Genomic DNA, 24,351 nt, shown 5'->3' with positions numbered 1-24,351 from the left:
TACATAAATATTTGGTGAGTGCTTACTGAGCGCCAGGCACTGGATGCTGGGATTCCACGGCAGCAAACCCAGCAGACAAGAATCCATGTCTCCTTGAAGCTGACAGTGAATATGGGAAGGCTGGCATGAAACAAATGAACAGAAAACATAGCATGGATCCCATGGAGAAAGGTAAAGCAAAGAAGGGCAGTGAAGAATCCTGGGCCAGGATTCTTGCAATTCGTGCAATTTAAATAGGACTGTCAGAGAAACTGACAATTTAGCAGATGAAGGAATTGGAGAAACTCACTCCAAGCAGAAGGAAGAAAGAATTAGCAAGATGTTGAATCAGGAGCAGTTTGGAGGCCAGTGAGGTTGGAACAGAGTGAGAGGAAGAAGGGAAGCGGTAGGAAGTATAGGTCAGGTAACCAAGGCCAGATGTTGTGCAGTCTTACTGCATGATAATGACTTCTGCTGTCAGTCTAAGTGGGTGGGGAGCCACCGGAAGTTTTGAGCAGAGGACTAACATGACTTGTCATCACTCTGGCTGCTGAGTTGCTAGGAGACTGTAGGGAAGCAAGGGGTGAAGCCAGGAGTGCAGATGGGGGCTGTCGATACATCCAGAAGAGAGATGATGGGGGGCCGAGCCAGCATGGTGAGCGGATGAGAAATATCCGGATCCTGGAGACAGTAGACGATAGCATTAGCTAATTGACTGGATGGAGAGAGAGAAGGAAGAGGGAGAGGGAGTGGGAGAGGAAGAAGAAGAGAGAATGACTTCAACGTTTGGGGCCTAGGCACCGGGGAGGATGGGGTTGCTGGTAACTGATGTACAGAAGCTGCAGGGCGAGGAGGGTCAAGGCTGGGGGTCAAGATTAGGGCTGTGGCTTTGGTGTAAGACTGAGAGGCCTGTGAGACATCCAAATGGAGGAAAGATCCAGTATGTGATCGGAAATAAAGATCTGGGGTTAAAGGGGAGTCCTGGGCTGAAGATAGAGATTTGGGGGACACATATAGATGGTATTTAAAGCTCTGTGACCAAATGCAATGGCCTGGGAATGAGAATGGAAGGAGAAGAGAAGGGGCAGGGCTTTTAGGTCCAGGCTGAGAGATTGTTCTCTTACTATATTGAATACATTAAATAAATAAAAAGACTGATAATTTTGACAAACAACATGACCCAACAGATATACTTGATTACATCAGTTTTTCCAAAAGTAATATTCAAAGGGTGCAAATGAGAAGAGAGAGAGAGAACTCATTAAAAAAAAAAAAAGAACAGCAAAGCAAAAAATAATATACGCCAAAAATGTATATATTGAATTTTTTAAAAAGAATCTTCCATGAGCAAATTAGGAAGACTATTTCTATTTTTGTCCAGTTGGGTTAAAATTTCCTATGCTTAGACATGTAATACAAAGTTTTGCTCCAAGCACCAATCCACCCCCACCAAGAATAAACAACTGGAGTGCACGGCCTTCAGAGCGGTGCACACATCACAATATTAGTTCTCTGAGAGTATATGGTGTGTCTAATGATAACTTATCAACTCAGATACATTATTAGAATAGGTCAGAGGAAGGATCATTATTGGAAAATAACTTGCCATAAAGTTTTGCAGAAATAGCATAATTTCTGCAATTCAGAGTTTTTACTCATTCAGCTAGGCTTTATTCTCAACCAATTATAATTACTGAGGCTTATTTTCTGTAGCGTATGTGACCTTTACTTGGTAACAAATGCAAATAGAAAGGGTCAGTGCTATAAACCTATCTACAGTTTCTTTTCGAAAAGACTCACGACACCGTTTTGGCTTGGAGACACTATTTACAAATAAGTGAAAAAATATAGCTTAAAAATGTGGATCCATGTATTGCAGGAAGAGTAGATAATATTTTCCTATGCATTATGCAAGACTGACTACAGTGTACATAATCCATTATTTTAATTAGCTTATTTATAGCCCACTTTGATTTAAGGCAGCTTCCAAATTTCATATGATAAAACCACATTTGTTTTTGTTTTTTAATAAAGGAATGGTTCAGAAAATTGGAACCAGTGGGAAAATGAAGGTAGAGAATTTGAAACGATGCCTGGAGCTGACTTTTAATATTCATACTACAGCATCCAGTGCTGTCTTCCCAATAATTCCTGTCATCTCTGTCCACATTTGCACATTTCATTTCCTATTATTTAATAAAAATTTCAAACTACTGGCTCAGTTCAATTGGACGAGCATTCATTTTCTATTAATTTAGATACTTAACAGAGAAACTAAAGTCAGGGGAATGAGCCGAATAGAAACATCGGCTTACAGTAAGTAAGAAGAAATATCCACGCAGGCCACTGACATACGCATTCCTTTTCAGTAATTAGGATGCTGTCGAAAGAATATCTGACCAAGAATCGATAGTTCCCGACGTCGCGTTTTGGCTCTGCTGCTTATAATTAACATAAACTTGGACACGTCGACCATCTTCTTTAGGATTCTATTCCTGAATCTGAAAATCCGGGCATATCCTATCTGTCCCTTTGCCTTTATGGAGATGTTATGGGGATCAAAAGGTCTAACAAATTCGAAAGTACCTGACTAGTTGCAAAGGACTTTAGAATTAAAGATTTTATTGGAAATAGACAAAATAATAAGTTAAACACTTAAAATAATAAAAGCAGATAGCTTGGAGATGCTCAATGTTTGTTCTGAGATTTCTTTCTTGACTAACAGCCATCGATTTCCACCTTTTATCCTGTGTGCTTGCAAAGAAACATCATTCTTCTCTTTTGCCTCACACTTCTGGTGGGTAACTAAGTTATGGGATTTCCTCTCGATACGTCTCCGTTCTTGACCACCCCTTGATTTCTAGAGTTACAGTGTATGACCTCTTGGCCCCTCAGTTGCAATGGTCTTGAAGCCAGACTCTGTGTAGCTTCTCCATTTTGGCTTTTTCTCCTGTGCCAGACCTCAAGTCTTTGGGCTGGTCCCATCATCAGAAGGCAGGGATTATCTGACTTGACCACCTGGAACTGAGAGAGGGTCCTAAGGTTGCAGTTCTCTGTCAGCTGGCCTCCTTCACAGCTAGGCCAAGATCATCTGAGCCAATCCTGGCCAAGGTGCCCTAAGGGGGGGGCGTCTTATAGAAGCTTCTGGAAAAGGTTCTCCTCCATATTGACAAGAGATGCAGGAGAGAAAACATCTCTCTTTGGGACTGGATGTGATAATGGCTGCACGAGGTGCTGGAAATGACTGTGGTCTCTTGCAGCTAAAGATGGCGGACCAGAGAGAGCATAGGTGCGAGTGAGCCGCTAAAATTGTGCCCCCAGACTTCTTATTATGTGAGATAATAAATCCTGATGTTTGCCACCACCTATAGTTGATTGTTCTCCACCTTGCAGTTGAAACTCCTACCTGCATATCCACGACCTTTCACCCACTCACTCACTCACTCAATTTTATACGCTTCCAGAACACCGGGTAGGGTGGTGCCTTCTACACAATGGATGCTGAATAAATGTTGCTGGAATGGCTACAAATAATAATAAAAAATAACCCAGAATTATTGGTCTTCATGGTGTACACTGGTTATGTTGCCTTTGTCTAGATGCTTCTCTCTACTTATAAGTAGTACCAATGTCAGGCTCTAGCAAAATTTCCTTGCTACTCATTTCTAGAGTTGGAAGATAAATTTCCTTCCCCAACTGAGGCACGCCAGAATTTTTCTAACAAGTTCTTAAACTACTGTTTCCATTAACAGAAAAACTCTAAAAATGAAAAGTATGACTCAATAATCAAGATTTTTTTCTTCTGGAATTTTGTATATAGTGAAATGAAAACTAAGGAGTAGGATCGTGAAAAACACATTACTTTTTAAAATCAACCAATTCTGGACATTTAAATGAAGGAACCAAACCCATCCCAAAGGGCTTCTTCCCTTACAATTTATTGTTTCAAATCAAAATCTCTACTGCGTTTCATGGCACAGGGAGATCAGCTCGGTGCTTTGTGTCCACCTAGAGGGGTGGGATAGGGAGGGTGGGAGGGAGACACAAGAGGGAGGGGATATGGGAATATATGTATATGTATAGCTGATTCACTTTGTTATACAGCAGAACCTAACACACCATAGTAAAGCAATTATACTCCAATAAAGATGTTAAAAAAAATCTACTGTGTTTTAGTCAACTATTTAGTAACTTTAGATAATTTCTAACGGTACCATTTATGGTTGTTTTTATCTGGAGACTCAACTCCTTAGATTTTCATATGTTCCTTCAAAGGATAATGCTATCTCAAAACTCAAAAGAACTTTGGACTGTCCTGCTTCAGAGAAAAAATGTAAACACTGCACACATGAAGGAATAAAAAACTGTCACAATTAAAATCCACCCTATCGAATTCAAAATGAAACCTTGAATGATTGCCTAGGGTATAACTGCTATGATGTATTTTATTCCATAAACCAGAGAGAGTGAAAAATGGTTTGACTTTTCTCCATTTACTAAGTCACCATAACAAGCCACTAAGGGCATCTGAAAGGGCGCTTCCCAGGACCCGATCCTTGTGTAGGTGTTTCACACCAGTCCACCACTTGGCACTGAACCAAGAAGAATGCTTTGCATTTAAAACTCTAACAGTCCCCAGCAGAAGTACATGTCATTGGAAGTCATGATGATATTTTTTTTAAGCTAACAAACACACCGAGAGAAATCACTTTGGCTATTTATGGGAGCAAAAGCTCACACATGCGCAGGCCCAGCCTAGAACTTTTGTGTAGCTCTGGGGTGGAGGATGGCTTAATATTATATAAGGAGGTCTCAGTGCATTTAAAGGGCCAGAATGCGTTAAGTTCAAGAACTTTTTCTCACGTGCCTGACACATGCGAGGCAGCATTTTTGGCAGTCGGGGCGCATTATTGAACAAATATAGTCGAAGAGCCCAGGACTCATGGAGCTGTGATGGGGGATGACTCGAGGAAGGTGAAGAGCTGCTGCCCCTCTCCACCTGCATGTGTCACCAACAGTGCATGCATTCTGTCACTACAGACAGGGACAAGGTGAGCAGGCTCTCACAGCCATCTGCTGGCCTGGACATCAAGTGGGTCGGTGTTATGGTCAGTCCAGAGGGATTAATGCTGTTGAAGGTCCCCTTTCTGCGCCATTTTCAAACTGGTTAAAATACTCTCCCCCGCCCACCCCCAGCCAAATGAATTCCATATCTGAGACGTCACATTAAAGCACCTCATCTTTTGTGAGGGGAGGCATCACACTGTAGAAATAATTCACTCAGTTGCTGCATCACTCAGGCGAACGACCTTGGCTTGCTCCTGGTGCAATGGTGGTGCAGTTGCGAAAAAGCTGGTGATGGACATAATGACTAGCCCGACCCCTGGCGCACAGACAGTGGTTATTTTAAAAGCAGTGGTTATATAAAAAGGGAAATGGAAATCGTATATAATTATATGGATGGGGGTGGTCTCTTGTTCGATGCCCTGGATCACTGCTTGACTCCTTTTGACTTGGCATGTGAGAGAAGTTTTAAGAAAATGTAATTTGTGCCGGGAGAGAAGAGAACACAGAGCAAAGCCTGGCTTCTGAGCTTTGAGCCCTCATCACAGCCTCTGACCCTTGCTCCCAGTACTTCTCATTCGAAATTTCCCACGTGCGCTATGCTGATCCCCAGCTCGGGCTGACCAATGAGCAGGGTGGGAACGCGCTGGCGTTCCCACGCCTCCGCAGCAGGCACTTTCCATCAGCCCACAAGGGCGGTGCCTTCTCCTCTTTCCCTATCTCCAAAACAGAAGGCCTAGTAGTATCAGCCCTGAGACTGAGCTGACTGTTTTCTCCACTCTGCTCTGAAGCTCTTAGTAATTCTGAGAGCCACGATGCATTTTCTCTGGCATTTCCGACATCAATTACAGAAGCCACAACTTTCCCAACAATTAATGTGTTCATGATTGAGTCGGTGAACGCTTTCTGCCTCATGGTGATAACACTGACCATTTCTAGGTATGCATGATTCTTCTCTTTTATTTCCAGTGTTCCCAGAGAGAGCATCATTTTATGTTTTCCAATTTTTAGATAGTTGTTGATATCAGAAATGGACGGTTCTGATTTAAAGTTTGGGGGAATCTAAGGAGTATGGGCAGCAAACCCAAAACAAACAAACAAACAACAAAAATGCATTTTTCTCTAGCAATGCATTATCGCAGTGTGTTTTTGTAACAAATTCTTACCGAGCACCCGTTTCCTGCCAAGTACTTTCCGGGTGCTGTGGCTATCAGTGAATAAAACAAACAAAAATCCCTGCCTTCATAAAGTTTGCATTCTATTAGGTTTCAACAAGCATAATAAATAAATATACAGTGAGCTGAAGGTGATAAGTGCTAGAGCTAAAAGAAAGAGAAGAACAAAGGCTAGGAGTATATATGTGTGGGAGTAGGTCGCAGTGTTACACAGCGTGGTGAGGGTAGGTTTTACTGCGAAGGCGACACCGGGAGGTGCTTTGATAGGGCAGGCACCTGATCAATTTCTTACAATAATAGCGGTGATCTCTCTCTCTCTCTCTCTCTCTCTCTCTCTCTCTCTCTCTCTCTCTTTTTGGAGCCCCTAGTATATGTCAGTTCCTGTCCTAAGTGCCTTAGGATGTCATTTCTAATTCTCAAAATAATCCTGTAAAGCTTCATCTCATTTTTGTTTTCAACAGAAAAAATGAAGACTTAGGGAAGGTAAGCATAGGGCCAAGATCACGTAGCAAATACATGGCTGAGCAGAGATTTGAATTCTGGGAGCTGATTCCAAAGCTCATGGTCTTCCCACCGTCTTGGGAGTTTCCCAAGATGTGGTTAGGAAACTATCAGAATGCCCTGGAGGTATTCATTAGAAAGTGCACAATTCTGAGCCCCATCTCAGTGCTACTACGTTTGATTCTCTAGAGTGCAGCCCAGGAATCTGAATGTCTGACAAATTTTTCTTGCGACTGTTGCATGTTCAAGTTGGTGAACCGCGGTTATGATCTGCTGCCTTGGTCTCTTGCTAGAGTGATCATGATGGCTGTTATCATGACCTCTTTCCAGCTCTAGGATTTCTAACCCAGTGCCTGAAAAGCAAACAACCGGTAAAAAGACTGTCCTGGCCACACTCTCGAACTGTGTGTCAGCCTCTAAATCTGGTTATCTTTTCTGTATTATGGGACCAAGCCAGGTTCTTTTCTGTCCTTTCCCATTAACTCGGATACTGGCCACTTGGGAGAGGCAGTCCAACATGAGAAAACGAAGGACATGATAACACTCAGAACAAGCTTTGGGTCCCTGCCAGGCCTCTGTGGCATCAGTTCTTCAATGGAATCGCTGCTTCTAGGATGCATTCTGCCTTCAGGGACAAACTCACAGCCACCTTTTCGAACAAGTTTCCCTTTCTGATGCCACTGGGAAGCGATGCCTCCCTCTCTGAGCTTGTAAACCCTTCCAAGGACTGTGAAACAGCACAATTGCTAACCACCTTTAACCATCAGGTCCTGTCTAGCTTCATCCTTCCTTGTTTGGAATTACTGTGCTAATTCTGAAAGCTTCTTAAAACAAAACAAAATGAAACAGCTATCTACATGATTGAATTTTTGTCCATCCACACAGACCCACTTTGCCAACCAGCCACCAGCTTTGGTATAACAAATTAGATCCTGAAATGCCAAATATGCCGGAAGAATCTACAAAGTGATGTGATTAATTAAAAAAAAGAGCTGAAGCTAGGTCTAAGGCATAGAACCATGCAGATTTTAGAACTAGAAGGGATCTTGGTTATCATTCTAACCTAGTCCTTTGATAACTAAAGAAATGGAAATCTAAGAAGATGAGGTCACACAGCTAATGTATAGTAAAGATAGGACTATAGCAAAGTTTTCTGGTTCCAGAGCCAGTTTTCTTTTATTTTTTTTTTGCGGTACGCGGGCCTCTCACTGTTGTGGCCTCTCCCGTTGCGGAGCACAGGCTCCGGACGCGCAGGCTCAGCGGCCATGGCTCACGGGCCCAGCCGCTCCGCGGCATGTGGGATCTTCCCAGACCGGGGCGCGAACCCACGTCCCCTACATCGGCAGGTGGACTCTCAACCACTGCGCCACCAGGGAAGCCCCCAGTTTTCTTTTTATTGACAAAGGCTTGGGATCTTTGTCCTACCTCTCCTCCTACTTCCTTGTCCCTTTCCTCAACACATAATTCTCATAATCTGTCTAAGGAGATCAAGAATGCTTACGTTAATGGTTAACTTACTCTGAGAAAGGTATCCTTAATTCCTCCATGCCTAAACCTTTTCACAAGTATAAGGAGTAAGGATTAGTAATACGGAAATCATACGTCACAGAGCTACCACTGAGTCATTCATTAATTCGACCAATATTTCTTGTGTTTCTACCATGTACCAGGCATAGGGGTAATGCAGTAAAGAAAGTTAGGTGAGGCTTCCCTGGTGGCGCAGTGGTTGAGAATCTGCCTGCCAATGCAGGGGACACGGGTTCGAGCCCTGGTCTGGGAGGATCCCACATGCCGCGGAGCAACTGGGCCCGTGAGCCACAATTACTGAACCTGCGCGTCTGGAGCCCGTGCTCCGCAACAAGAGAGGCCGCGATAGTGAGAGGCCCGCGCACCGCGATGAAGAGGGGCCCCCGCTCGCCACAACTAGAGAAAGCCCTCGCACAGAAACAAAGACCCAACACAGCCATAAAGAAAGAAAGAAAGAAAGAAAGAAAGTTAGGTGGAAATGAGCAAAAATTCACCCTGTCAGGGAGCTCGCATTCTAATGGGGAAACACAAACAAGAGAAATTAGTAAAACCCTTATTGGTAACGGTAACTGCTAAGAAGAAGAGGCAGGGAAAGGGAATAGGAAGTGAGGATGTGTGTGTATGGTGGTGGTGTGGTAGGGGGCTGGATTTTAGACAAGGTGACCAGGGAAGGCCCTCGCTGAGAAGTATAGATCACAACTGGGGAACACAAATAAGCTATTACCCAAGAGAATCTCGGTGTCGGTCTCTACAGGGAATGGCAAACAAAGATCAGATGTGGAAAACGTTGGAAAAGATGGAGTATTGATGTTCTTCTGCTGCTCTTAATAATCCAGGCAGCAGGAACTGGAAGGAGAGGAATGGCACAGCTCAAACGGCAGCAACTGGACTTTCAAGGAGGCCAGGAAGAGATGTGTTAGCGCCTGAGGTGGAAAGAAACGCCTGATGGTTTGGTTTCACGTAAAGAACTCTGCTTAGAATACAGAATTTAGAGAATGCAATTAAGATTGACAAGACGTATTATTTTGTCTTAAAAAAGCATCTAGAGAGCATGAGGTATGCCAAGACTACTCGGCAAGATGATACACGACTTAAAACTTGATGAAAATGTTGAAAAATTCAGACATCTGATTCATCCAAATATGTAATTGATCATGAGGATTGTGGCTGAAGGGTGAAATTTATATAGAGTTCATGAAAATTTCCACTTTTTTTTTGAGAGCTTACTGCATGCAACACATGGGCAGTGCCTCAGATACTCAAAGAGGAGCAAGACACCATTCTACCTCAGTGAACTTTTCATTGTGGAAACCCATTTTCACTTCCTCCTGGGCGTCCAGCAGGAATACATTTCTCAGCTTCCCTTGCAGTTAAGTGTGGCTTGTGGCAGAGTTCTGGCCAATGGGATTGCAGTGGGCATGATGGATGCCCCTTTTGGTTCGGCCCATAAAGGCCTAGGGGACTGAGGAGTCTCAATATGCAAGGAGCTGGGGTCCCTAAATCGCCACCTGGAACGCTGTCTGCTAAACATCTGATTAAACTTTATGTGAATAAGATACTTACGTCTGTTGTGCTGAAGTACTAAGATCTGAGCCAACTTGTGTTGCTCAACTAATACAATTATTAATTAACATTTGCATAGAATTTTGCAGTTTGCAGAATGCTTTTGCATATCAAATGATTCTGGGAACCACCCCAGGAAATGGGTCAGATTTTAATTTTTTCCCATTTCACAAAAGCTGAAATTGATGCTTATGGAATATTGAATTACTTGGTCATGATCACAAAGGTGAGACAGAGAGGGCAAATATTTGAAACTACTGGCTCTCAAATGCACAAAAAGTAACTGATATAAGACAAGGATGGAAATAAATCTAATGCAAGGCATTTGATAAATATAGACAAAATATTAAGGAAATTCAAAAGAGGGAACTACCATACTTGGTTGAAGAAGCCATGAAAGCCTCTAGTGGAATAGGTAAGATTTATGGTGAGCATTTGTAAATTCAAAAGAGAAACGGGAGAAGAATCATGAAGAAAGTTCCTGTAAATTTTGACATGCAATACGAGTGGTGAATAGACGTAGAAGAGAGTTGGCATTTGTTCTAATGATCCAAGGGAAGTTGGAGCAAGCAATGCAGTTTTTTGAAGGAAAACAGGAACTGGTAATTCAACACAAATCAAAAAAGTATTTACTGAGTGCCTGTCAGATGGAGGGCCTTCCAAAAGTGTACAGAGGATACAGAGAGGAGGTAACAAGGGCGCAGCCTGTGTTTTAAACGCGTTTATGATCTACTAGGGGAAATAGTCAAAAATGACTTCAACACAATGTTGGATACGGTAAACATCAATAGGAACAGTAACAGGGTTCAAGGGACAGAGAAGTGACACGGCAAAGTGACGCAAGAAGGACAAAGGAAAGATAGGTAAAGCTTCATGCAGGACACAAAACGTCCAGATCGGCCTTGGAGGAGGCGCCATTGCTGAGGATGGTTATAAATACATGAATTCACGAGGGCCGCGTAGAGCTCCAAAAAGAAGAGTTTTATCAGTTTGGGGGGCAAGGACACTGCTATATAAAGAATTAAATGATTCCAAAACATGACCATTGTTTAGGGGACAACAAAATGAAATGTATAATTTGGATATGTTTGTTTCAACATGGAATCACAAACTTACAGTGACATCATAGGTATGTAAATTTCTATTAACAGCCTGGCTTCCTATGAATTCAGTTAATGACCAGCACTATGGACCTAAGTTGTGCTGTGCCTAAGTTTCATTATGCCACCACGAGGCAATCAACAGGCAGTTGACTGAGATGTCTTGCCAAAGAAGGGCCACTTACCATGAACAGGGCTTCATAATTTTCAATCATTTTCTGCACCACGGCAATGATGGCTGTGCTCTCTTCAGCCCGGGCTGAACTCTGGACCGAGAATTCCTTGTCTGACGACTTCTGCTTGTGCAGCAGGTTGGGTCCAAATATGGTGGCCAAGTTTAGAGATGTCATTTTGTTCCCAGGGACCTATAGAAGCAGAGGACACAGGGACCGTTGTGATTTTTGCTTTTCAAAATACCAGATGGTTCAATAATCAATATAACCTTTTTACTTTCTCTCTCTTTTTTTCTGCAAGGACTATATCATCTCTGTCAGAATCCATGGATAGCATCATTTTCCTTTTGCTTCATATCTTGAATTGAAGCTCAAAGCTCAGTGCTCATCTCAATAGCATACTGAGTAAAATTTTATAACTGTTACTTTTGTGAAACTGGTACTTTATAAAATTTCTATCCTGTCTGCTCTTTAAAAATATTGAGGTCCGTCCATCCAACTGACCATCTTATCCATCCCCCTATCTATCCTTCATCCATCAATCCATCACCTATTAATCCATCCACTCGGCACCTACCATAGGCTAGGCATTTTTCATGGATTCTGATTATTCTAAAGTGTTTCCAACAGTGACCACAAACCAGTCCTTATTCTAAAGGGTTCACGTTCTAGAGGATAAAGAAAATGATCAATTACAAGCATTGAGTACAAAGTATGAAACTATCAATTCTGGAGGCCCCAGGGACACTCCAAAGAGGTGGCAATATTTGCACAAAACCTTGAAGGAGAAAAGAGTTTGCTGGGATGAAAAGCAGAGGAACTGGCGCAGCGGGCACCTTCACAGTGGTGAGAACACGATATGCAAAGACAGAAACATGTAAACTACGCCAAGGCCTGCCAGGAAACTCAGCATGGCAGAAGGTCTTGCAGGAAAGGCTGGCGAGGGCCAGGTGAAAGTCACTGTTACATGTCCCCTGTGGGGCAAAACTACTCCTGGTTGAGAACCACTGGTCTAGGCCAATTTTTATCTCTTGTTGAAATGAGTTGAAAATCTACGAGTGCCCAGAAAGGCATGGGGACTGTGGCTGCTTGGTGAGGATCCTTTGCCTGGGACGACCTGCACAGCCTTCAAGAGGCAGCTGGATGCACAGCATAAAATTCCTGACTCACAGGTGAGACGAAGCCTCCTGAGTCCCGACCTTGCCCCGTGGAGCCCTGAGCTGGTGGCTACCCAGCCCTGCAAGCCCAGCATGGCACATGGGGTGTGTTATTTTTAGAAGGCGAGGCTGTTTTCAGGTTTGCTGCCAAGTGAACCGATTTCATGTGGTAAACACTGGGAATTTTCAAGAAAGTGCCCTTAATGTACGACTGTTCAATTACGTTTTTCCTTTGTTTCATTTCACTGATACAAAACCTGACAAGTTTTCATGTTATTTTTCATTTCTCTTCCTGGAACTTCATGGCTGAGGATAAAATCAAATATGCACCATTTTCAAATTCATCCCTTTAGAACTCAGAGGCATTTGGAGAGCTTCCCCTTCCCCTCTTAAAGGAATATCAGGGCTTTCTCATTTTTTTAAAAAAACATGATCAAATGGAAGATTCTGTTTTCTTTGAAAAGCATGTTTAGTACAAGGACAGTCCAGAACACCGTTTCCGCTCTCCTTCTCCTGTTGCTATTCCGGGAATGCAATACAATCCCTCTGTAAAACTGCACAGAGGCGCCAGCTGCAGACCACACTGCTGCGGTGTGTTAACACCTTTTTGCTTCATTTTGGTTTTATTTTATTGTTTTTTAATCTGCAAAGGAGACTTGCTCACAGACGGCTTCTACCCTTACCTCTCAGGTTGCAGCATATCTATCATCTCTCTATCTATCATCTATCTCTACGACCGCCCAAGAGCGCACAACATAATGTGTACTTGGGCTTGGTTCATTATTTAATTGTCAGCCAGTGTTATGTTTCCAAACGTTATCAGGAAAACATTTATCTCTACTAAATAAGCATCCTAGACCATTTCTGATCCGAATATGAAGAGCTCACATTTATTGATACTAAAGGTTTAGCATGTAGGTGGGGGAGGGACAGATTGGGAATTTGAGACTAGCAGATGCAAACTATTATACAGGGAATGGATAAACAACAAGGTTCTACTGTAGAGCACAGGGAACCATATTTAATATCCTGGGATAAGCCATAATGGAACAGAATATGAAAAAGAATATATACGTATATATACACATATATAACTGAAATTAACACAACATTGTAAATGAGCTATACTTCAATAAAATAAAATTTTTTTTTAAAGTTTAGCATGTAGAGTCACTGGGCTAGAGGCTTTCCACAGGCTGTTTCAATTCCCTCTCACTATATGCTCCCGAAGCCGCTGCTGCTGTCGTCCTTATTTTACAGACGAGGGAAGTGGTGCCCAGAGCCGGGCTCCAGGCAGCCCCGCGCCACTCACTCTTGCTGGCAGAGCCGGCATAGCGGGGATGTGGGAAAACTGGCTCCAAAGCCGGGCTGGGACCAGGGTGAGGGGAGGCACGGGTCCTGCTACAGTTCCGAAGCCAAACTCCCACTTGTTAGAGGCATGCACCTCAACAAAGGTCAGTAATCCCGGCCTTGTGTCAGCGGTTCATAACTTCTTTTTTGCCTCATAGACTCTTGGAAGAACTGGAGGCCAGCTATGGACTCTCTCTCCAAAAAAAGTGTACATTCACACCACATATTCCATGCTATGCTGGGGGGTTCTTAGACAACCTGAAAAACCACTGCTCAAGAGGTTTCAATGATGTCCCTGCAATAGTCTTTCTAGAGGAAATGAAATCTTTCTTATACTTGGGAATTTCTCTTTTCCCCTAAGAAGCAAAGCAAATAGCAAACTAAAAAAAAAAAAAAAAAAAAAAAAAAAGGAATAAAACAAACGAAACACAAGATAGCAAAAACATTCAATAAAATACCACTATTTTCCCCTCCAAAGGCACTCATTGACTAGCCAATAATTTTTCTCAATGTCTTTCTTTTAGACATCTTTAAGTTAGTGATACTTTGAAGTTTAAGCACCTATTAGAAAAGAAATATTACATTCATTTTATAGAGGAGGAATCTCAGACCTTCCCCTACCCCAACTCTGTTTTCCTTCCTCTTCCTCTATTTTACAAAAACAAGGTCACATAGCAAGGTGCTGGCAGAGCCTGGGTGAGCCTCCAAGCTCCTTGACACTCTGATTCAGTTTTCTTCCTGTTGCAGCCCATAATAACTACCCAACAGATAGGTAAGACATCTAGCACAAACTAACAAATAGGTAAGAGAGAAACTTGAAAAATTCTTCGTTTCTTGATTATATTTTACAATTGAATCTTTGTCTCACTCCAGTCTGCCCACTCTGAATTCTTTACCTGCTCATGCCAAGCCAACTTAAAAAATCGTGAGCAAAAAAACCTCTCTCGTTCCTCTCCCTCCCCTTTTCACTTCTACCAGAAGGGGTTTTCAGCTAATTCCCATCCCTATGCCATGCTTATGTGGTCCACTTACTCAAGCCCTACACACCCTTTGATATGTAGTTTAAATTCAATCTCCTGCACAAAGCCATTCCTAACTTTTCTGCTCCACGTTCATCACTTCTCTGAAGTTCTGCAGTGACTCTGCGTTGCGTCCTCTATTTCTATATTTGCCTTGTGTTTTTACCCCCTCCACCTCCTAGATGCCACAGCATCCTGGGAACGGTAGTTAGAAAATTCCTGAACAATGCTCACTGGTTTAGAGGAACAGAGAGTAGGCGCTCAGAACTTACGTGATTCAAATACCAAGGGCATTCTTACACGGAAACGTTTATAATGTGAATTGCTGTTTTTCCATATTGCTATTCCTACAAAACCTTCCTAACTCACCCTCTTCCTGTCTCTAAGCAATCTAAAACACGGATTATATCACCTTAGTTGAATCCTTCCGAAGATTCATGGCTTAAAAGAATCAGCCACCTTCCCCTGACAAAGGCATTCAGTACTCTGGGAACATAGTCCAACTTCCCCTCAGACCTCATCAGTACTTTCCCACACCGCAGCCTTAACTCTAGTCCAAGACGGCTGTGTGAGTTACTTGCTTTCCTGTAACTTCTAACCATTTCACGGAAGCAGTGCTCTCCTCATATTTCCTCTGTTGCTTTAATTTTTGGTTACTAGCCCTTCATTTCGATTCAAGGTTTAGGTCAAGGATGTCTAGAAACCCTTGTCATCTCCTGCTTCCCGTACAACTTTGCTGTTACCAGAATATTTTTATATTCCTTGTAATAAACTAGTTTTCTCAATGACTGTGCAGTGCCAGTTGAAGAAATTTTATCTCCAAAGTTCAGATAAGGAAACCCAGGTTTAGGAAGATTAATACATTTGTCCAAGAACACATGATCAGTGAGACGTAAAGCTAACAAGTGTTCTCAACCAGGGGTGATTTTGAGCTTCCCCTCCTTCCCGGGGAAACCTGGCAATGTTTAGAGACACTTTCAGCTGTCACAACTGGGGCAGCATCATGGGCCGGGGCGGGGAGCTGCTACTGGCATCAAGTGAGTAGAGGCCAGGGATGCTGCTAAGCATCCCACAATGCACAGGGCACCCACACAGCACAGAATTACCTGGTCCCAAGGGTCAATCATATGGAGGCCGGGAAACTGTGAGCTAGACCCCCAGCAGAGTTATTTTTTCCTATTTGCTATTCTATATTTCTGTTCTCCATAAGTCAGAGTGGTTTGGGTTTGAGGCACAGCTGGGACTTTGCTAGTCAAGGGACTGAACCGACTACTAGTCAATATGACACTTTTGTGTGAATTAGAAAAAGGACCCCTTCCTCAAGAGATTTTACTGCCATCCGCTGGGATATTGTCCTAATATCTCTGCAAATCTGCATTGACTATGGGGGACATGGCACCTCGCCCAGAGCCACGAATGCACAAATGCACAACTTGCACTAGCGTTAAGTGGAGGCTCCCTGGGGAACGCTGGGTAAGTTACGTAACCCCTCCAGCCCTCGGTTTCCCCCGCGGAAACACAGGGACGACGATCTCTCTCTCGCTCAATGGAGGATTAGCTATAATATATGTACAAAGGCCCAAGCACACGGCCGGCATGTGGTAGGAGAGACGTAAATGGCAGCTAGCTGGTACCTATCCGAGAATATTTTCTCCTCTTTGCCATAGGCAATGCAGTCTTGTTCAGCATTTGGACCGAAAGCATGTCTGCAAATGATTTCAAAAAGGCACGAGTGAGTTCAACTGGACATTTTGCTTTCCTCAATGCCTTCTTAATCACCTAAGACCCGCCTTTCTTCTCACATAGTACTTAAGAAACGTCAGAGAGGCAACTGACATACCTAGGAACCCAGACAGGGCTCTGTCTTGACCCAATGATTAGGCAGACAATTCTACAGCTTCTCTTATATCTATAGTCAATAAAGGCTGACACCCAGACGGGTAATATAACTACTTAACAATTATGAGAATTACAGTATATCCTTTGAAGAGCTGTGTCTGCTGAAAGAAGGGGGCAGTGCCATATTATGAAACCTGAAGCCAGCAGAAGTTTCACTAATAACTGCTATAGAGATAAAGGAATAACTCAGGAAAGTTCCATTCTCACATTGATAGGGAGGGTGAGGATAAGAAAGGGAGAACTGCCTTTCTGAAAAAAAATACATATGACCATGGCCTTTGGGAAAGAAATCTGACAAACACAGAAATGAATCCACAACACAGCTGTGTTCTGCTTAACAGGATTTAAAATAAAAGCTTCTGGGATAAGTAAGCTTGGAATGCCCTTGCCTCCTTCTTGTTGATTTACAATGCATGTCAACATATTAAAGGGTCTGAGATCTCCTGGGGAATCCAAGGTCAGGGAGAAGTATGACTGCATGGTTTCAAGAAGGGAAACAGGTCTCTTGTTAAGGTAAAGATTAAATAGGTTGCTTGCTAACAGGTCACTTAAAATTGTCCAAGGGAGAAACTGGAAAACACCTTGAAGCACAGGAGTACGACCAAAGAGAACCAGAGCCCAAGACCTCAGATGGGGGGCCAGGTCCAACAAGAACATCCCAAAAGGGTCCAGAGGACTGTGCAGAACCTGTCTTTAGCAGTTGGTACCATGTGGCATTGAGATACATGGCAACAGTCAATAGATCTGACTTTTCAGTTCTTTCTCCACCTGGTTTTGAAGCAGGATCCACCCTCCATTGCACTGAGCCAGTCCCTATTTTGGGGGGAGGGCTGAAGGAGAGAAAGCACCTCTAAGATGGAAGATCCTAGACTTCTAGCCATAAGGCACATGGATGCTCCAGAATAAAATGGAAGAATGAAGAGGTGACGTCATGTTTGGGCTTCAAGGTAAAGAAGCAGATCAAATGAGTTACAAGGACAGCCATCTCCCCCCGCCTCCATTACTCCATTTTTCTCATGCTTGTAAGCACCTCTGTAGCTCACGTTCGTCTCCTTCACACAAATGGAAATTCAGGGTTTTGAGTAAAGCATCATCATGGAAAATGACAGCCTCATTTGGAAGCATCCTTGAAACATACAAGGAGGTTAATGGCCAATGCGCTCTTAGGAACGGTCCCTCCAGAGGGGGGGGATAAAGCCTGCATTAGCTCTCTTCCTACATAGACACATAGGCCAGGAAAGGGAAGCTTCATTTTCTGCAGGTGAAACATCTGACCAAATTGGTAGCTCTCCCCATTTTTTTTTTTAAAAAAGTTGAAGTATAGTTGATGATTTACAATATTGCGTTAGTTTCAGGTGTATAGCATAGTGATTCAGTATTTTTACAGATTATATCCCAGTATAGGTTATTACAAGACAGTGGGTATAATTCCCTGTGCTACACGCTATATCCTTGTTGCTTATCTACTTTATGTATAGTAGTTTGTATCTGTTAACCCCACTACCCGAATTCATCCCTCCCCGCATCCGTCTCCCGTTTGGTAACCGCACGTTTGTTTTCTATGTCTGTGAGCCTGTTTCTGTTTTGCATAGTCATCCATTTGTATTATTTTTTAGCTCTCCCTTTTAAAACAGGAAAAAGGAAGAACCAGAGCATCTGTTGCGGTGGCGGTGGGGTGCGCACCTCTTGCCCGTCTTTGCTGACGTTGTCCTCGGCGTGCCTGGCCACGATGGAGAGGAACTGCAGCAGCCGGTGGAGCGTGTCGCAGTTGCAGGGAGGTAGAAGGTAGATGAGGAGCTGCAAGGTGCCCAGCTGTTCCTCAGGCTCCAACACTAAGCAAGGCAAAGAGAGGCGCTCCGAGTGAGTCAAAGGGGGACGTCATGCCCTTCACGCTCAACTGCCTTCAGAAAGGGATTAGCACGGCAGGTCACATTTCATTCCTTCACCCACTCTCCCATTGCTTTAGCAATTTAACAGTAAGGTTCTATGAGGGATAGAAAGATGAATTCGACCTGGGGAAATGTACCATCCAGAGAAATCCTTATAATCCAGGTTAGAAAGGTAACTTCATGTCCCTCACTTTCTTCTCCCTCCTTCCCCTGGTATAAATCATCACATACTTTATGGATCACAGTCTTTCATGGTAGTTAACTATTTGCTAACAATGTTTGAGAATCTGTGAATGTTCTTAAATTTGAGTTTAGAACACATTTGAGGCCCTTGTCTGTTGAGCAATGTAGAAGAGGTAGACTTTTCGTTGGCAGTAACCAAGGCACGGCCCAACGTCAGTGTCTTCTCTCTCTTTTGTGAGCCTATCTTAACTGCAGCATGGATGAAGAAATTCATGGAGGCTGAAACAGTTCTGGCGGTTCCTCCTCCCTCTCCCCATCCTTTTCCCCTGTGTGGGATCTGTGTCTCTAGCCCTGAAGCAGCCACACTGAAAGTCCTGATACTGGGCTATGCCATCCTGCTTTCCCTGGAAAGTTTCCTGCCCCCCCCCACCCCCCGCTTTCTCACTCTAGGATGTTTCCTGCCCCCCACCGCTTTCTCACTCTAGGTTCCAGAAATGCAAACTCATTTTTAGGCCCAGACTCAATGTGAACGCTCTCTGTTCCTCCAAAGCATCAATTTATACTATCCTAGAGTCGTTTGAAGGCATCCCAAATTTTTCTTGGCTACTTCCATTTGTTTTACTGCAACTTTCTACTTGCTAATTCTCCCCAGGGTAAATCTCAGAAAATTCCCCAAATAGCCCGCTCATTAGAGACTGATAAATAAGGGCAAAAAAAAAAAAGCTATTAGAAAACACATGCATAAGGTTTTGATGAATGAGTGGGACATCCCAGTAACCCAGGAACACATTCCTGCAAATGGCTGCATTACGCACACAGAGTATTGATGAAAGCTGTGTACAGCTCCCTGGTGAGAAGGGGGTCCGGCATGTCCCTCAGGAACTCCTTCAACAAGGCAGCCACGTCATGAACGCTGTGCTCTTCCTCCAGGGACACGTCAACCCCACGGTCAAATTCCTCACGTAACTGGAAAGACAACGGTTCAAGTGGCAGTCTCAGAACACCATACCTCAATGTTCAGCGCCCAGCAAAAGAAGTGCTATGACATGCAGCATCTGGTATTAAGTTTACCCAGACCCCAAGAAGCAGGAGCAAACAACATGTCACCTTGATCTACAAAGTCTATGCAAACCCAGCCATGAATATATATATATATATATATATATATATATATATATATATATATGAAATGAATTATTAAATAAAAGTATCTGTGCATTTACTGTTAATGATGCAAGCAGAAGGGCTTGATAACGACATCCAGAAGGTTGGGAGGAAGAGCTAAGGGGTTAGGTCAATTCTAACTCTGGGAGGGAGGAATTAATCTATTATACACTGGTTTTGCATGTCAGCAAATTTACCATGTTGGAATCTTGACATTTTCCAGAAATACTCGACAAGAAAGCAAAGAGATATTTCTGCAAACAATGAAATTAAAAACCCTGATAGGGGCTTCCCTGGTGGCGCAGTGGTTGAGAGTCCGCCTGCCGATGCAGGGGACGCGGGTTCGTGCCCCGGTCCGGGAAGATCCCACATGCCGCGGAGCGGCTGGGCCCGTGAGCCATGGCCGCTGAGCCTGTGCGTCTGGAGCCTGTGCTCCGCAACGGGAGAGGCCACAACAGTGAGAGGCCCACGTACCGCAAAAAAACCCAAAAAATAAAAACAAAAAAACCCCAAAAAAACCCCTGATAAACCATTTGTGACTAAGCCTTGAAAGATGACAATAACGAAATAAAATCTGCCTTAGATTTGTCAAAGTAGCCTTATTAACATTTTCCAAGAAGATTTCCTGCTTTCATCATTATACTCAGTCCTTTAGCGTTTATAACAGTAGGAAAACACAATAGCAAGAAGAGAGTCATAACTCTACACCCTATTTTCATCTCGGACAGCTCAACTTCTCTTAGGTATTGTTTGTTCTCTGCTGTTAAAATAATTTTGTGAGTTCATGAATGTACTCTAGGCAATAAACTTCTGTAAGTGTTCATTTGCTATGTCATTCATTCACCCATTCATTCAGCAAAGATGTACTGCACACTTACTGTGTACCTGGCCTTGTTACAGGTCCTCAAAATATGGTGATGAGTAAAGAGGCAAAGCCCTCCCCCTCCTCCAGCTCTCAGGCTGACAGACAGGTGATAAATTGGTAATCCCACCAATGATTAATTAGCTCTTTATACTGTGACATTTGTTCTCAAGAAAAAGTGTAGGATGCTAAGAAGTGACATAACAAGATCAAATGGTGAGCTAGAGCATATTTCACACTTGAAATCTAATCACTAATTCTATATATATTTTTGAGAATCCTTACGTAAATCTCCATGCAAAGGTTTTCCCTTTAGTGGATCCAGATATAACTGAGGAATAGTTTCTGTCACTAGCCACCTCGCCACCTGACAAGAATGCCTGTTGCTGTCCCGAATAGTGCATCAATTCCAGGCAACTCATCCTTACTGTGCATCGGGCAGCCAGAATGAAGAAGGCTTCCATCAGCACCACTCCTAATCGTGGTCATCTAAACACACCATGTTTTTCTTCTGAGCGCACACGCACACGCACACACCCACACACACATGCAGAAAGAACGGATCGTGGGAAGAGCTTGGTCTAAACTGTGTGATCCTGAATTAAATTTCTTAATCTCTCTAAGCCTTAGAAGAAATGGGTGAAAGGGGCCTGTCTCCCAGCCGGTGGGCGGATTCAATGAGACAACGTTGATGCAAATATTCTGCAATTCTGCACAGGTGAGAGGCCTAAGAAATGTTATTACTATGCTAACTTTCTTCCTGCTAATCTTACTGTGAAATGTTAAATGTTCAATAGTATCTTATGTGACTATTACAAATAAAACCAGCCAACCAACCAAACAGAAAACATACTTCTTTTGAAAACCCCTTTTGTCTTGACAAAAAAAGAAAGACATTATGAGGAGACACTTATTTCAGTTAGTTTCAATAATATGAACAAATAACGTTTCTTCAGCTTCATCCAACTGAAAATTATTTTCATTTGGCTTCATTTTTGAATTGCTGGGTTCCTTACTTCTTTCTGTTGGCACCAACAGAGGGAAAATAACATTTTAATTTTCTTTTAGCCAACAAATGAATTCTCTTCTCAAAGGATGGTTTGCCTTTTCTGAAGCCGTCATGAACACAGATACCTGCCGGTCATAGGAGCCTATCCCTGAAGCTCTCATATCAAACTTCTTTTGCAAGAATGCCGCACAGTGCAGAAGGAAACTGAGGGGTACAGTCCCCACATGGAAAATGGGACCTTGGAAAAGTAATATGAATTATTTACTTTTGAGAAAGTAAAGCTATAAACATAGTGTTTTAAAAGAAGAGATATTAATGGCATTACTCATATCGCATTTCAGTAAAAATGGGTGCTGTACAATTGTTTTCTATTTATGATCACTTACTGATCAGGTACTCTCCGAATCTCCTACATTTACAGTGTCAGTAAGATGTTTATAAATTAGTTTCATTTGGCTGTACATGCTGTGGGCACGTCCAGGTGTTTTGCTTTCAGTTGTATGATCCTAACTCTTTCACAACCTTTCTGAGATTCTGAGTTGTTGCCTTTTACTTTCTGGGACTCAGTTATACTATAATAGGTGGGAGGGTACAGAAAAGATATTCAGAAATGAATTTGCATGAGTTTGAACTTTGCACGATGTAATTCAACTAAAAGTCAGGTGAAACGTACAATATAATCTTCACTTTTCACTTACTTGTCTCACTCTCTTTTTTGAGCTTCCAACTCGGAATATCCCCACTGTCTGGAGGCCTGCAAATAAGCAAACAAAATCATCAATCCTGTTTTGTGACTTGAAACTGGAGGAAATCAAAATAGATATAAAAGGGAATGCCAGCACCACGCTGCAACATGCAGGGCAGCATAGTAACTTGACAGTGTGCACTAATGCTTATTTATCCCGCACTAGATTCACCAGGTACCTAGAGGTTAGCCCTGAAAGTACCAGGATCATTTTACGTTAAATGTTTCTGATGAAAAAATTTTCTTGCGTTATTATGTATTTCCACACTTTCTCCATATGAAAAAAATAATGTAACATTTTCTTCATCATTCAGAATAAACATGAATTTTCTATGAATTTCCAGCCCTTTATCAATTTTAAAATAGACATTTCTTGCTTTACTGATCATAGTTAAAACATGTACTTATTAAAGAGAATCTATAAGGTGCAGAAAAATGTAAAAAATAATATACTTTAAAAAATACCTGATGCAGAAGTAATGACTTAATATTTGGGTTTATTTCTGTCCAGTCTTTTCTCCATGAAAAAAAAATATGGGGGGTAGAATGCTGCTGCTTTTACTCAATATTATGCCACAAGAATTTTTTATGCCAGTAAAAATTCTGTGTCAATGTCATTTAAAATGGATGCAAAATACTCTATTGCATGAATGTGCCACAATTCACTTCATATTCTCCTCTGAATGACGATATAGCTCCCCGCAACATATATGCACTTGTTTTGATACCATAACTAGCCCTATTAGGAACAACTTTGTACATAGGTCTCAGTTTACATTTCTGATTCTCTTAAGATCACGTCCTAGAAGTGGGATTATGGGGCCAACGTGTGAAAAAGAGTTATCCAGCCCCAAATGTCAGTAGTGCCAAGGTTGAGAAACCTTTGCTCTAAAAAATTCGGTCTCTTAAAAGAAACATAATCTACCACAAGTTAGACATTTCAACAATAGTTCCTTAATATCATTAAATATCCAGTCAACGTTCACATAAGGTTCACAAACTGTGATAGGCTGGCGAGCCTTGTAGTCTCTTAATGTGTTTATTTCCCCCTCTCTGTTTATATGATTTCCTCGTAATTGGTTTGAGGAAGAAATAGCATTGATTTCCCACTGTAGATTTTCCCACTGCCTGGATGTAGACACTCTGTGGTGTCATTTATGTGTTCCTTTCTCCCCTTTATTTCCTCTAAAGAGATAGTCAGAGCCAGAGTTTTCTCTGATTCAGGTTTGGATTTGGGGGCGAGAAGACTTCACAAGCGGTATTGTGCACTTCCTTAAGCTGGCACATAGGGTCTGAATGACTCTCCTTTCCTATGCAAGCCATCAGTCACTGCCACTGATGATTGTTGCCTACGTTTGTTGTTTCATTGGTGGCTCATCTTCTCTTCATTTGGGATAATCAGTTACAAGGGTGATGCCAGATTGTAGCTGCCAGGGGCGGCTTGTAGCCACATGAAGTGTGAGAGTCCACAGACCATGAAACACAGTCAACACTCCAGCAATCAGACTCATGCTCTCATGGCATCATTTGCCTCCTGAATCTACCTGTTCCTGAATCTAGATATAATATTCATACTTCCAGTATGTAAATGGGAATTTGGGGGGCTGCTTTGCTTAATCTGCTTTTATCTGGATTCTTCTCTCTTGCCACGAAAAGAGTTCTGACTAGTCCAATATATAATGATATTGGAAAGAACTGAAATCTTTACAACATTATTTCTTTCCATCCAGAAACAAAGTAGATATCTTAATTTATTTCTTAATTTCTTAATATTTCTTGGTAAAGCTTTGCAGTTTTTGTCACAGAAGTTTCTTACTTCTTATTACAGATATTCTACGTAACTATACGTTTGAGACTAATATAAATGAATTATTTTATTGTTATAGTACATAACCTATTATTGCTCTTATATAAGACATGGATATCTTTTTGTGTGTTTATTTTATGGTCTTGCCACATTGTGTATTGTGTATAAGATTTTTAAAATTGGTT

General features: G+C 42.4%; 1 protein-coding gene across 5 annotated transcripts in view; it reads right to left on the bottom strand.

The window, feature by feature from the left end:
- ARHGAP6 (Rho GTPase activating protein 6) overlaps positions 1-24,351 on the bottom strand; it is a 489,643-nt gene that overhangs the window by 19,106 nt on the left and 446,186 nt on the right. For all 5 annotated transcript variants that reach the window (XM_029240473.1, XM_029240475.1, XM_029240474.1 and 2 more), the window contains 4 exons: positions 22,313-22,368; positions 19,395-19,545; positions 18,191-18,339; positions 11,095-11,274 (listed from right to left, as the gene is read on the bottom strand). In XM_029240473.1, coding sequence (XP_029096306.1) covers positions 11,095-11,274; positions 18,191-18,339; positions 19,395-19,545; positions 22,313-22,368 — 536 coding nt within the window. The remainder of the gene's footprint in view (positions 1-11,094; positions 11,275-18,190; positions 18,340-19,394; positions 19,546-22,312; positions 22,369-24,351) is intronic.

The sequence above is a fragment of the Monodon monoceros genome, unplaced genomic scaffold (assembly GCF_005190385.1).
Source record: "Monodon monoceros isolate NGI ecotype Baffin Bay Population unplaced genomic scaffold, NGI_Narwhal_1 Super_Scaffold_22, whole genome shotgun sequence".
NCBI lineage: Eukaryota > Metazoa > Chordata > Mammalia > Artiodactyla > Monodontidae > Monodon > Monodon monoceros.
The sequence above is the reverse complement of the archived record's forward strand: the minus strand, read 5'-3'. Positions and strand labels throughout refer to the sequence as shown.